The sequence below is a fragment of the Chiroxiphia lanceolata genome, chromosome 5 (genome assembly GCF_009829145.1).
Source record: "Chiroxiphia lanceolata isolate bChiLan1 chromosome 5, bChiLan1.pri, whole genome shotgun sequence".
NCBI classification, from domain to species: Eukaryota; Metazoa; Chordata; class Aves; order Passeriformes; family Pipridae; genus Chiroxiphia; species Chiroxiphia lanceolata.
In genome coordinates, this window is record NC_045641.1 from 7130933 (window position 1) to 7146526 (window position 15594).

Consider the following 15594-nt stretch of genomic DNA (forward strand, 5'->3'; position numbering starts at 1 on the left):
GCAAATTGTAACTCAATCTAAATGTAAATTCCTGGAGAATCTGCTATCTAATTCTCATTATTTCCACTTGCTTAATGCAATTAGAAACATCTGTCACTGATCAACTGTCCACACAGTGAAAACAAATAATAATTCATGCTCTCTGCCTCCATAGTCTTTCTCGGGGAACAGACTGCTTTAAAACCACTCGCAAAAGCCCAAGAGCTAGAGCTGTGCAAAGTGCTTATGACAAGCTCTGAATCATACCGAGTATGCCTGACCATCAGCATCTCTGTAGCTCAGTGACATTTACTGAATAACTTGAGAGAATCCTGGATACATATAAAAATGACCACCCTGATTTCTGGAAACATTTGGCTCTGGGGTCCCCATCTTCAGGAATAGATTGTGTCCTGCTGGGGTCAGATCTCACTCTCTGCTCCCAATATACCTAGACACCAAGTCATGCTGGAGAATGCAGATGGAGGTTTGGTTGCTCAAGGAGCATCAGGAGGCCTGTGAAAGGGATGTGGGTGCAAGGAGAAAAGACAGTGGAGTCACTGGGGCTTGAGGGTTATCCCAGCTGCTGCCTGTGGTCCCAGTTTGTCTCTGCCTGTGAGAAGAGTGGAGGGAAACAGCATTGTGAGAAACCATCAGAAGTGAGCGTCCAGTCCCCATGAGATGGGCCAGGTCAGGGGCATGAATAGTGCTTCCTCCTCTTTAAAGCACACTAGTGCATATTAACTCTGATTGCTCAGAAGACAGTAAAAATCAAACGAGAAGATAAGGTTTAGAAGAATTGAAAATCACAAAACAGGCTTGTTCATCCCCTGCCCACTAGTGATAGGGGTGAAGAAGGAGTAATCACAGAGTCTAAGTGGAAAGGGATTCTAATTAGGCATCCACTGCTGAAACATCCTCAAAAGACTGAAGAAAATTAACCCAAACCCCAGTCTTTCAGGTAACCAGGAGAATCCCAGTGCCACAGCCAAACCCTCAATCTTTTTGACTTTGAGCTGCTCAGCAGCTGGAGGCTTGTTCCTTGCAATGGCCTGGCTGTGACATGGGACTGATGTACAGGTGTTGGGAGGGTCTTCCTAAATAAACATCAGAGGGACTGGGGAAGCACCAGCAAATGGTCCTGCCCACATTGCTGTGTGGGTCAGAACAAGTCTGTGCATGAAATGTTCCTCTTGGCTTGAAAGCAAGAAGGGTAAATGAAGTGTAAATGGCCTGGCTGGTTTATTTTACTCTTAAAGAGGGCAAAGGCAAATCTCTTTAGTCCTCTCCTTTTCCAGGAGACAGGTGTAACTTAAGAGACATTACAAGATCCACTCTGACAAGCTAGAGTCTCCAACACTGTCTGGGCTGCCAAGCCAGGAGGGTCAGGATGAGCTGAAAGTTGCTGGCCTGTTCATGATCTCATCAGGTCACATCTACTCACTGCTGCACCTCCTGCTCCAACCCCCCTTTATTCCTCCATCCTCCACTGTAACCACAGGGTTATACACCCAGCAATGAGCTAGCTTGGCAGCCATTTTATCCCAGTGGCCCAAAATGTACCTGTGTCCATGTGAGGATGAGGGGATGCCTGTACTACTGCCTCATTTTATTAAGGTGATGGCTACTCCAGAAGGCAGATGTGATGGGGACCAGGCTGCAGTGCTAGCCTGCTATCTGCTTGCACAGGAGGGATTATTCTTGTTCTGCTAATGGGAATGCTGGAGACAGGTAGCAAAGAGGAGGGGAAACTCCTCTCCAAAAATAGAGATAAATCACTAAACCAAAATCTATACTATTAATCAATTCTCCCAAAGATAAAAAACCTTCCAGAGTTGGCATGTCTTGCTGACTCTACCTCCAAGCATCTGGTTTGACCCTCTACCAAGATAGCTTCAAAGCTGAGACAGAGACTGAAGCTTCCTCCCAGGGCAGGTTTAGAATTGTGCTTCTTTCTCCCCAAATATGGGCACTTTCCCAGCAAAGATAATAACAGAAAAGTTTTCGTTCAAATGTAATGGTAATGAACCCTGTCTGAGTGCAGATAGATGGGAAAGTAAAAGACATCCTATCTGTATTAACAACCTTCCATCCAAAAGGATTGCTTCTCCGGGAGAGGTTGGGACAGGAATGTAAGTGGAGAACAAGCACAAGTCTTGTTGCTTTTGATGAGGTCACGTAGGTTTTTTTTAAAGCATGACCCAATTATAAGCCAAGAGCCATCTCCTCTGTCCTGAAAATTAGAAAAGCTGATGGTTTTTCTGAGGACATCAAGTATCACGGCCGACACGAATGCCACAGGCAGCCTTTCTGTGCTTGCAGCCGACGCCGTGACTGCCTCACTCCTTCTCCAGGCACCCAACTCATGGCCATGCTGCCATCAGCAAGCTAGGGCAGTCCTGGGGGAGGAGGGGAACTCGGGGAAATAATCCACCAAAATGAGAAACAAATCCATTTTGACATCAGATAGCCCAGAGCTTTCTCATGAGTAGGCACTTCTCCGAAATAAAGGCAGAAAGGACCAATGAGCCACACACTGGAAATATGGCAAATGTTGGGGGATGGAGGTTTGCTTTATCACTTGGAGGTGGCATTTTGCATCATTTCCAAAGAGACTGGGCCTAAAAAAACACTCCTGGACAAAAGCAGAGGGACAGGATGGGGACAGTAGAGAGGAGGAGTAAGCAGGGCTGAGGAGTATGCAGGTCTCCCTCAGGAAGGGTAGCGTGGTCTCCTTACATGCCTGTGCTGCCCATTCTGAGCCTCCTGCCCCCTCTGTGTGGTTGCAGGTGTGTCCTTTCCCTCGTGTACCACAGGTGGGGTGAAAAAGCCCCAGCAGCTTTTGCTGGCAGGACCATGGTGCTTGGACCCAGCTTCTTTCTGCTTTGCTCTGTGCCATGGCCAAGTGTGACACTCAAACCTGTGTCTGTGTGAGCACACACGGGCTGCTCTAAACTAAATGGCCTGAATCCATCGCTGCAGGTAAACCCTTCCCACCTCACACCACACAGCCACGGCCAGCTGCTGCTTTGGATTACCTGCAGCAAAGGAGAGGGAAAGGAAATAATTTCCCAGTGAGACAGTAACAGTTTAAGACCCTTTAATGCTCATTACGTGCAATGCCCCTGAGTCCAGGAGACTCACTCATGGCCAAAGATCTCACTGTGCTGTGCTGAAGGAATTGCCTTTCGGTTGCAAGTTGAGATCTTTTGTCTAAGCTGCATTCACTGAGGCTGAAAAAGAAAGGGAATAGAAAACAATTTTCCATAAGCTGAGCAACGCAGCTTAGACAATCAAGCCTGGCATCACTCGTTCACTATCAACCTCGTATTTGTACTGCACAGTCTGATGGCAACAATAAGGGGAAATGTTCCATCCTGAAACGCTGGCTCCCATTGGAAATGCATATTTTTTACCTTCGCTTGAAAGCAAATCTGCTACCTCGCTCATCATTTCTTCTGAGCCACACTCCTCTGGACTGCTCAATAACTCCTGGAATCATCTGGTACATACATTATTATCTTTCAGAATTGCTCACTCAGACTATGCTCTATAAAAAAAATATTTCTATTTCCACTGCCTTCCAGGAGGCAGCTTCTGTCTGTGCCACTTTTAGCACTTTTTCACCTGAATTTACTATTTGGGTTTCTTGTCCAGCCAGGAGGACGTAAAAGGAGGAGTTGGAGCCAAAACAGGGCTGATCTGACCACACACAACCACACACAGCTTGAATACCTATGTGAGAGCTGATTGCAGAGAGTGCTTTTGCAGTTGAGGAGAGAAAGGGGCATGACTTATTTTAGGGTGAGCTCAGCTGTGCCCTACAAGTGCCCTCCTCCCACCACCACCTCTAAAAGTGTGGCTTGGGCACAGACACCCATGCTGTACATGCCTTAAATGAAATGAGATGAATCTCACCACTGCCTGCCATGGAACATCAGGCAAGCCAGGGCTGGAGGTGAGGGATGGGATTTGGCACCAACACGAGGGTCAGTCCACCATGAAGGAGCAGCAGTGGAGAGCAGAAGGAGCTCTATGCATTTCAGCCTCATTGTCCTACTGCTAATTTATTCCCACTCTTGAGCTTGGTGCCTCACAACTGAGCAGATCTTGCAGTTGCCCCAGGGAGAGGAATACAAGGCAAGGGGACTGTCCATGTCTGGAGCAGCATCTCATGGGATACAATGACATATTTCACAGCCACTGTTGGACACTGGCAGGTTGGTGCAGGCACAAACAAAAGCTCCACTGAAGCCACGGAGCAGCTGAGCCGGGCAGAAACAATAGTGAATTTTTGAATTTCTCCCAAGTCATTGTGAGTGAGACGTTTTCTCTGTAATGTGCTCATTGGATGCTGGATGTGCCATTCCATGTGTATGTGGTGGGAGGTCATCTGGACAATTTAAATTGCTGATTCTCTACAAAACTTTAGGATTTATCTCATTGGAAAGGAAAGAGTTTTCTCCCTTCACCAGATGTTTTACCGGGATTGTCACCAACCATCCTCCTCAGTAAGTCTGAAAAGCTCCAGGTGCGCTCAAAATTAAGGGTATTTGACAAATATTAGCAGAGGAACTGAAAAAAAATTACTGAATATCTTCGCCCCCATTTAGCCAGCTGTAAAGAATATCCTGCTCTCAGCATATGCAGTATGAATAAACATGTGTCTTCAGCTTATCTCTCTCCTGACAGCTCATGGATAGCTCCCCAGCCTGTATTAGTTTAAATGCAATTTATTCTGGAAGACTGATAATAGGGATATTGATTACGCAGGCTCTTGGAAATCACACCCTCATTTCACTCTGTGGAGGACAATGATTGCCATTCCCAGTTCATTTCCTTATGAGGCTGTAAGTACTTTTCTGTGGAGTCTGTTCCCTGAGGCTCCTAATGCGGCACCTGACAGACGTGCAGGGTTCATTTACAGGGGTCTTAGGGCACAAAAAGGGGAAACAAGCTCTCAGCTTTGTTCAGAAACCATCAGGCAGCTGAGGAGAGGAATGTGCAGCATTGCTGTGCCAGAAAAGCCTCCTGCCCTCCAGTTACCCTCCTCAAGACACAGAAGTACCTCTGCTATAGGCAAGGTCAGTCCTGACCCAACTCATTCTCAGGGGACACTTTGCTCCCAGCAGCTATTGCCCCCTGCCTCCACCTGTCCCAGCTTCTGCTGGTGCTCCTCCCATGCCTATGCTGAGGAACAAACCTGGATGGGCTGAGCTATCCCTGCTGGGTTTCATTAATTTCCAGTCTTGCCTTTCTGAGACGCAGCTTTTCTTCCTCTAGAGCTGCTTGACCAGATTGACCTTTGCTGCACGGCAGATCCTCTTGGAGGCTCTCGGTGCTCCCTGTCCATTTGGCTTGCTGCTGATCCCTGCCTGGAGCTGTGCACCCTACCTGACCTCTTCAAATCCTGCTCCCCATGAACCTCACCGATGAGCATGACCTGACAGCTTGCTCTGCATGTTCTCCTTGCTGACATGTTTTCCTCCAGCAGGTCCATCCCTTGAGTGCTGCCTGTAGCACAGGGGCTGTATCCATTCTCACCCACAGTGGGCTCAGGGAAGCCTGGAACACCTGGGAACTGCTGATCTTGTACAAGCACCGCTTGTACCAGCACCGCTGGTACAGCACCGCTCTGTTGTCCCTAATGGAGCCAAGCCACTGTGCACAGCAGAGGCTTTTCACCCCTAATTTCTGAGCCTGGCTCAGGATTTGCCTCTGAAATGCTCATTCTGCCTCCTGTCCCAAATCTCTTCAGTTTTGCCCTCATAATCAAGGTGCCCTTGAGATGACCTTCTTTGCTACCTTCACCCTGCCTGAGATCCCTCTGGCTCTTAAGCTGAACTGTTCACACCCCCCCTCTGCACATCAAATTTCTTTCTCTTCTGCCCCTGTGCTCTTCCATTTCTGTTTCTCAGCAAACACTCTCCCCTCCAGGCTTGACTTCTGTGGACTTCTGGCTTCACTGGAGCCTAAGCTGAGAACTGAGCCCCGGAGGCAACAGATCTCCAGTCTGACACCAGAAGTTCTGTAGGCCATGAATGGTGGTGCTGGATGCTTTTTGAGGGAATTAGAGATGCAGAGCAGCTCAACAGAGGTACACCTTGCAGGCTGAAAGGATGGGTTTGGGAGTAGACTCAGCTCTCCTGGCTCATTTTTCGTTTATCCATTTGTCCGGTAAAAGACAGCATTGCACAGCAATTACACAGAGGTATTGCACAGCAACTGTGTCTTCTGGAGGTGTGCTGACTGGGAAAGCCAGCAACACTCCCAGCACCATGCTCCCAGCACCACATTCTTCTTGGAGCAATGCTAAACATATTTTTTTTGCGTAAAGAGACAACTTTTCATCAGAAAAGCTCTTAACTCATAGTTCACATGTTGCTCAGAGAGAGCACAGGTATGAATAGCCAGTCTGGGCTCCCACCTCCCTTTTGGCAGTGCCATCTCTCCTCCACCCCTCCCCATTCCATGGTGACCAAGCCCACCCATAAATTTGCAGCATCTGCAGCCATGCTCAAAATGATCAAAAGTCTCAAACAGGGACCTGTGAGGCAGTGAAAGGCCAGGATAGGTCTTTCCTGCCAGAGAGAAATGGCTTCACACTGTTCACCTTCCATGAGCCACAGGCTGTGAAGGGGCAGTTGTGTGGTTTGTCCCACTAACATAAATCCCACCTCAGACACTGCTTGACAGGATCCTTCTATGGCTTCTGAGTTGATTCAAAGCTTTGGACCTCAATAATTTTTAATGGCAAAGATTTTAAAACATCTCCTTTGCAATTCTGCAAACACTGCTGAGTTGGACTGCAGTCTCACTCTTGCTGTAGTAAATCAAGATTTGTTTCTGGAAGAAACCAGAGTCCTAACATCACAGTTTGGGAAAAGAAAGCCTCCTTTCCAGAAGTCAGATCTGAGCACCCCTTCAATTCAAACCCATTTTAAATTATGATCCAAATCCAATGTTTGCACATTTTCTCAATGCAACGGTCTAGATCCTACCAGATTCCTAGTAGAAAACTCCACTTGAGTTCATCCTGGTCTCCAGTTATTTGTCTACCTTTTTTTTTTTTTTTTTGGAGAGGAGCAACACACCAACCCACAACCTCCAAATCCCCTCAGAAGACAGTAGCTGAATCAATGCTGAGCCCTTGTATTAAGCAGAAGGGACATTTCTCAGCTGCTTCACTGCAGCTATGGGGAGGGTGGGTGGGAAGAGGGGGTGCAGGGATCATTCCCTGTACACCCACCAAAGCCATCAGCAGTGGCCCACCCCAGCTCTCCATGCCCTACAGAACATGCCCTATAGGCAACCCCAACAATATGTAACATGATGCTGCTCCTGCAAATGTGTAGGGGAGGGCAATGGGGCTGGCAGGGCAGTACTCACCCCCTTCCTCGCTCCTGCCTTCTCGCTCCCAGCCCAGCGCTGGCTGTCGTGACTTCCACAGTGATGGTTAAAAATGCCTTTGGAGCAGAGCCTGCAAGCTCTGCAGGGAACTGAGCTGTCTCTCCCGCATGGCAAGGACAGCTACTGGCACCCAAATATCTCCATTTACGGTCAAGGCCGCACGGCTGCATTTCTGCATCAGCCCTGGAGCTGATGTTTTCAAAAGGATCCCCAGTTTTGTCAGGGGAGAAGGGCTGGACCCCATTCTGCAATTTGTGCTGTTTCCCAGGGGAGATTGAGGCTATCCTTGGGGCTTGTTTATCCCACTCTGAGGATGGGATATATTGCTCTTGTCCCCATGCAAAACCTGTATCCAAAGTTAGACAGTTTCTCCTGATGGCAGGCAGGTACCATCCTCAGTACCACCTAAAGGGGAGCCTTTGCAGTTTTTCCACTGTGCCAGCCCAGGTAATCGCCCTGCTGATTGGCATACAGAAATGAGGCAGCAAGAAAACAAAGGTAAAACCCCATTGACTGCAATTTTCTGATCAAAAGCAGTACTGAAAATATTCAAAAACTCTAACAGATTCTTGGGAGGAGAGTGGAACATTTTATTTCTCCTTCTAACCATAATTAGTGGAGTTATTGGTCTCAAAAGATGCCATTGCTTCCCCAGGACAGCGTGCCTCAGCCAAGTGCCAGTGAGGCTGAGCCCAGAGAAGCGAGGAACATCACTGTGCTCTGAACTGAGCTTCTCCACTGGGACAGCCATGCTGGTGACAGCCATCCATGTGGCAGTGAGTCAGCAGCCCACGAGGCATTTCGCCAGTCCAGTGCTGGCTCACGGCTCCAGTGTCTCCCAGTCTGGCTTGGAGGTGGCTCCTGGGGATGAGATGCTGAAGCACAGCGGGCACACTGGAAGCAAATCATGGGCTCCTGAAAGACTCCTGACCCTCTCAAAGCAGTTGGTTTTGCACAAGGCAAAAGGGTCAGAAAGGGATGTTCTGTGCATCCCATTAATTTTGGCCGTGGGTCTACATGTATCACTGTTAACGTGTCTCTGGATGCACTTGCATCACAGCTGGGAGATAGAAATGCTGCAAGAAGAGTTACTCAAGAAGTGTCAACATGGACATATAGGTGGATTAATGGCCAAAATACCCACGGGTTGTGCTGACCTCCTCGTCTCTCCCTGGCTCTTTCAAATCGGGCTCAGTGCTTCTTGGGGAGAAGGTTAGAAACAAATTGCCCAGTTATTTCCTACCATCAAATTTCAGAGCCTTCAGACCCCACAGATGGCTCTGCTACGAGACTCAAATGAGCTCCATTTCTGCAATAACTCCTCCAGAGAGAAAGAATTAGGAGGCTTAGCACTTTTGGATGACAGTTGCCGGGGCTGCTGTCAGATAACAGGCACCGGCAGCTGGCACAGGAGCCGGATCAAGGCAGGCTGCCTGATTCAGCTATCCCAGAAAAAAAGCCATGTTTATAAAACCCACATGAAAAGGAATGAATTGCCAGTTACGCAAAAGTCTTTAAATAAAGCAACACAAACCTTTCATGTGCAGCAGACAAATGATACACGGTCACTGGGAAATAATATAACAGATAGGGAGGCTGTGAGTCGGGAATGGAGGAAATCCATTTTCCAGAAGGAAGAAAAGGGACTTGCTCGCTGAAAAGGATTAGCTGAATAAAGCCAAACACTTTTTAAAAAAAGCTGTGTTAGAAACTAAACATGCATCAAACAGAAAGAGGAAAAAAACCCCAGACTGTAAGATCCAAGGAGCCACACTCTGCTCCTGCACAGAAAGAAAAAACTGTCAAAAAAAAAAGCTGTGTAAACTTGCCACAAAACCCAGATCATCAACAGGCATTTATCAAATGAAACACACACCAAATGCAACTCTTCTGCCTAATCCCAAGTCAAACAGACTTTGAGTTTCAGACCCTCAGGAAGAGATTTCCATATGATCCTCCTCCGTCTCCGTTTATGATTAGCCCTTCTAAATTTCAGCATTTATCTGACAAAACACATTGGGGGAGGGTTTTCTTTTATCCTCAAAGCCTCTGTTTCTGCTTTTCCTTAGCTGCTGCTGCTGCACCACTCTGCAGCCGCTCAACTTGGGAGGAAAACACTGAATTGCTTTCCTGATGGTGGTAACCCCAAGCCGTTGTGTTACGTGCCAACACCAAAGCAAGCCAGCGTTCACAGAAGGGGTTATAAATACTGCTTAAGAGCCAAAATCTCACTTTTGAGGTGTAGTCCGTTTATGATTAGCCATATTCATAACCCCCCCGAGTCTGATCACGGCTAATTCACAGACAAAAAGGGAGGACATTTGCTTAATACACCGCTTTTTGCAAACACCCTGATTGTTCCCAGATGCATCTGGTTTTGCCTAGCAGCACTCAAGGCAGGAGAGGAAATAATTTCAGCTCCCCAGAGTCACTGGCCGAAGCTGTTTCAAGATGCTCCAGGAGCCCTTCTGCATCCATTCGAGGGAGCTGTACCCAGGTCTCTCCTTTGATCAGACCCAGGTTCTTCTGCTGGTTTTTCAACATCAAAAGGAAGGACCACAAGGATGATTAGAGAGCTGGAGCACCTCTCCTACAAAGACAGGTGGAGAGAGCTGAGGTTGTTCAGCCTGGAGGAGAAGGCTCCAGAGAAGACCCCATTGCAGCCTTCCAGTACTTAAACAGGTCTTTTTAACAAGAGAGAGAATGACTTTTTACATGGGCAGACAGCGATGGGACAAGGAGGAATGGTTTTAAACTAAAAAAGGAGAGATTTAGATTATATGTTAGGAATAAATTCTTTATTCAGAGGGTAGTGAGGCACGGGAACAGGTTGCCAGGAGAAGTTGCAGATGCCCCATATTCAAGGCCAGGTTGGATGGAGCTCTGAACAATCAATTCTAGTGGAAGGTGTCCGTGCCCATGGCAGTGGGGTTGGAACTAGATGGTTTTTAAGATCCCTCCCAACCCAAACCATTCTATGAAAACATAGGAACAAAATCCCTGAACACTTCTCTAAGCAGAGCACACACACAAGCACTGCAAGGCTGTGTAAAGCCAGGCCCAGGTGAGTCTGCTATTTAGATCTCACCCGTGGCAAAGAAATCAGTTCTACTGATTCCCAGTGGTCTCCCCTAAACTTGCCATAGGAGTGTGAAATTAGCTATGGAAAAGCTTCCGAGAAAGGCTGAGGTGGTGGGAAGGAGGAAATTTCACACAAGAATTTAAGAGCTTGACTCCTGAGCAATTCAAGCCAGTGCAGGTCTAGATGTTAAAACCAAAAAAAGCTATGGAGGAACCTCTTTCATGGCAAAAAACCAGCAAACCATCCCATGACAAGATATCCACAGAAAAATACAGCTTTGAAGTGACAGCCAGAAGCTTGGGCTTGTATGAACACTTTATTTACAGCTTCTTGTTCAGTTCAGCTACAAGATAAGGTAATAGCAATAAAAATACGGTGCTCAGAAATTACAAAGCAACTTTTATCTGAAATCTCATGACGAGTTACAAACAATCCAGGTTAGTTGGTGAGATTTCCTCTAGCAAAGTGCATGTTGCTCCTAGAGGGAGCCCCGTTGATTGAGGATCCACTGGGGCAAAGAGCTGCTCATCTGGGTGACATCAGCCTGTTCCTGCCTCAGTGGACCAGCACTGGGACCACCCCAATGCTGATGGCTTTACCTTTTAAGGCAGGCAAACCAAAGCAGCGTGCCCACGTCTGCAAAGAGTATTGATACTGGAGACACACTTGAATCCAAACACCCATTTTCTCTTCATCTGCTCTACCCAAAAGTGATTTTGCCCTGAGTAAAAGCTACCTAGGAGCACTGAAAACCCTCATTAAGCCAGAAAAGCATCTGAGATACCTCAGTGGACAATCCTGTACATATGGGGGCATGGTGTTACTTAGAGATCTGGGTCAACCTGCATGCAACAGAGGTTACTGCTTTTTCTGGGCATGAATTTTTCATCATCACCCCTCCTTGGATTTCCCCATTTATATATTACTTAAAAACAGCAAAATGATTTGTTGTACAAATAAAATTCAACCACGGGTCACTTGCAAACTAGTTAGTGTGATTTACGGAGCAATTCACTTCCTGTATTGATTACAAGGAATTCCCATTGAAGGTGTGATCAAACGCTTGAAAAAACATAATATCATGTGATATCACTTCTGCTCACTCGGAAGTGGACACAGAGCTTCCCAAACCAGCCCCCTTGGAAGTCATTTTCCTGTGTTTTTTTAGCGTTCTTGATAAAACCCCAAACAATCAGGTTGGCCAGGGCAGCTCACATAGATTTCCTGCAGTTTCTCTTAAGCTGTGATTATTAATATAGTGAGCAGTGCTTTAGCAGAGCTATTCTCCAATAGCCCATTAATTTTTAATTGAACTAAGAAAAATTAGAAAAGGCATTTAGATGAAATGAGAAGCCAAGTGCTGTGCCCTGGTGATGAAGGTGACTGAACTTCCCCCCAGCCAGCTTCAAAGCTTCAGCAAACCTGGTGCAGCCCAGTGCAGGGGTGCTCACCCTGCAGAGATTATTGGCATGGTGTTTTGTTTTAATTAGTCATCCTGATTTAGCTGCTCTCATTCCAGGTCTGGCCTGGCTCATGGTTATCCAGACACTCTCTGAAAACACTGAATGTCACGGGGAGCTGAGGGATTTCACCTCCTTGATGACTATGTGCTTAAAAATCATTACCCATTAACATTTTTGCAATGGTATTTTTAAGCAACTTTCCAGAAAGCGAGGCTGAATGTGCTTCCGTCTATTCAAGTCACCATCAGCCATCCTCATTCAGGTTTGCCAGTGCTGGGTAGGATCCTGCCCCCCCTCCCAGCTTATCAGCTGCAGCTGGGGTATTCGGGTGCTATGGGAAGTTTCATTTCCTGCTGCTTGGGCTGCCTGTGGCTGGCCCGAAGCCTTTGTAAAAGGAAAGACATTCTTCTAATTCTTGTTATTAACCCATTGAGGATCTCTGAGACAGCAGCCAAAATTGTCAGGAAAGTACAGGATGATACAGCTTCCATAAGCCCATCCCTTACACACCCACCACCACTAGACTCTCATTGTTTCTAATTTTCCTTTTTTTTTTTTTTTCAGAACTAAAAGATAAGGCAGATGGAGCACCAACTTATTTCAGTGCATATTTGTGTTTGACATGTGATTTACACCCCACAAACAATGCCTGCCTGATGCAATAAACTTCTCAAAGCTAAGCAGTGCCTCAAAAAAATTGCAGTGATATAGTAACAGTGTAAAAAATGACCAGAGCTGCTTTTCTGTCTCACTGGCAGGGACTGGGACAGTTTTGGCACAGAATAAAGCAAAACATGTCCTGAATTAGTCCTTCCCACAGATATGCCTCTGCAGGTCCTTCCCAGACAGCACTAACGGAGCTTCCCTGAGCTCTGCAGGCAATCACAGTGTGAAGCTGCTGAGAAAACCAGATGAAAACCCTTTTCTCTCCCCACCCCGGCGAAAACCCGCAGCTGTAGCAAACTATCACATGGAGAAACGCGCAGTTACTACCTGAACAAGGAGCTCCAGCTTCCTGTCGTCGAGGAGGTGCACTTGGCATCTGCGACCCTCCGTCATCTGCAAGAGAGAAGAGGCACGTGTGTCAGGGCGCTCAGCATTCCAGCTCCGCACGCGGCCGCTTCCCCGGCACCAGCTGGGGGCTTTCACTCGCTGCAGTGCTTTTGGTTTGTTGTTGTTTGTTGGGGGTGGTTTTTGTCTTTTTTTTTTTTTTTTTTTTTTTAAATTAATCTCCCTTCTTTTGGCACCAGGGGAAAGAAAAGCCTGGAAGGAGAATAAGAAAAGCCACCCCGGTAGCTGTCATGGAGCAGCGTCTGGCGCCTGCCCGGATGCAGCTGCCGGGAGGAGGTTGTTCCAATGTGTACAGTGGGGCCAGGGGACAGTTTGCAGGGGCCCCAGCATTTCATCCTGCAGCCTCCAGCTCTGCAGATGGCTTGGCTGGTGGAGGAGACACCCAGACAAGTTTCCCCAAACCCCTCAACAGCAGTGATCCAGCCATGCCACAGGTAGTGTGGAACAAACAAGGTCCTCCCTAGGAAGTGCTGATGGTGCTTCCTGAATGGCACCAGCTGCTTGCTTGGTCCTGAATCCCAGAATGGGCTTGTCCTACTTGGGGTGTCCTATTTAAGATGTACCACAGGAGCCACTTGTGGTATCATCATACTGGTCCAAAGGTACTTCCATACCAGTACAGTTTATTACCACTGTCAACAAAATAATATCAATAAAAGTGTTATTTATACAAGACTTATATGAAATTTCCGAGATCCAGTGATTGGAGTCCTAAGAAATACATGAGCTGTGGTCTGAGGGAACTCCTCTACAGTGCACCAAGCCCTTTCCCAGCACTCCTCTTGCACAGAGCACTGTAAGCAGGGAGCAACTTTGCTTTGCAGAGTTATGGAACCTGGCTCAGTTCAACAAAGCCCCTCAGGCACAGGAACAAGCACAATCCCACTATCTGTTAATGAGATATGGACTGCTTTAAGCCTCTTTGGCTATTGTAAATCCCTTCCTCAGCCTGACTTAGGCAGCACAGGCAGCCCCCCCCCGTGTGGGCTTACCCCACGACACTCACACACACCTGGACCCACAGCAGCACAGCCCCAGTGCAGCCCCACAGCTCAGCTTAGTCCCCCAGGGACCCACCACTCTCCGGCCAAGGCACCTTCCTGTGCTTTGCATGGATCCTCAGATCAGTTTAATGATATTACTTGCCACAAAGAGTCTGAAAGCATCACCAGAAGGGAGCGGAGGGTCCATGGAAGCCTGGCTGGGGGGCTGCAGGCTGCTGGGGACGTGAGCGCCCCAGTGTCCTGGGCATTCCTGCCCTTATCCATCATCTCTTCCCACCAGTGCCAGCTGAGCTGAGCCCCTGATGCAAAGCCACCTTCCAGAGAGCGGGGAGACGTGGGCTTGTGGGGTTAACTGAGGACAGCTCAGCTCTCTGCTTCAGCTACACAGGTTAAAAATTACCTGCTCCTTGGCATGATGGTGCTGGATGTGCTGGCATCCGAGAGGCAGTGGTGGATGCTCCACCATCGACTTTGCCTGTTCAAGAGCCCAGGCAGTGCATGGCCATTGCCATGGGATCTGCAGCCTTGGCCATTTCCAGCAGCATCACCCTCACCCTGCTCGGTACAGGAGCCCATCAGGCTCTTCTATGTGCTCCTGTCCTCCCTCTTGCCAGGTCTGTGTCACGTCCACCTCCTGCTTTCCTGGGACCAGACTGGAGCAAGTCTTACCCTGGCCCCAGCCTCTTCAACAAAGTAAAAATTCAAGTGTTCCAACAACTCTATTAAACCTCAAGTGGACCATGCAAGATATAGAGTTTTATTATGAGAAAACCAGTCAAAATGAGCTTTTCCCTTCAACTCACCCCAGATTTACAATCCTGGAATGCACAGTCCCATGCAATGCATGCCGATTTTACCCCCTTTTGTTATTCACATCAGCACACCTTTGAGTATCCTGCACGCTAAAAATCATCACTTTCCTTCTCTTTTTTCCATCAGCATAACTGGAGCCCTGGCACTGCAGCCAAACGAAAGCCTTGTAAAACAAGGCTTCTCATAAATGTCAGCCAGTTACCGCCATGGCAATAAATTGTCTTAGGAGAGTTTCCTCTGGTAAGCAATGTTATGGAAAATATGCCTTCTCCTAAGGTGTACTGCTTGGTGAGTGAGTTTTTTTGCTATTAAACAGCTTTCAACTCAGTTGTGAAGCTATACCAGAGGCTCACAGAAGGGCTTTGCAATGGTTTCTCCTGCTCAGAACAAGAGTTGTGTGGGTCATGTTCACTTGGGTGCAGAGAACCGCAAGCTTCCTTTGCTGGGCTTCCCCAGCAGATAAAACTCTGAGTGCCTGAGCTCTGCTTTGGCATCTCCCTCGTCCTCTTACTGTCACATATCCACTGCATCCTCAAGATGGGGACTATGCATTGATATTCCAGTTTTAATATGAGTTTACCCAATGTAAGAGATAAAGGAGTGAGTTTATCGTGGCAGTGGCAGGGATGGGAACACAGTCCAGCTTTCGTGTGTTACGCTCCATCAGTTATAAAAAAGTCAAAATAGGAATAAAAGAAGGTGAAAGAGGGAAAATTTTCTGAGATGTATGACTTTGTGCTTTAGTGTCTCAGCAAAGCACTTGCTTTCTGTG

General features: G+C 47.5%; 1 protein-coding gene across 7 annotated transcripts in view; it reads right to left on the bottom strand.

The window, feature by feature from the left end:
• FRMD4A (FERM domain containing 4A) overlaps positions 1-15594 on the bottom strand; it is a 364535-nt gene that overhangs the window by 115965 nt on the left and 232976 nt on the right. For all 7 annotated transcript variants that reach the window (XM_032687618.1, XM_032687617.1, XM_032687619.1 and 4 more), the window contains one exon: positions 12928-12993. In XM_032687618.1, coding sequence (XP_032543509.1) covers positions 12928-12993 — 66 coding nt within the window. The remainder of the gene's footprint in view (positions 1-12927; positions 12994-15594) is intronic.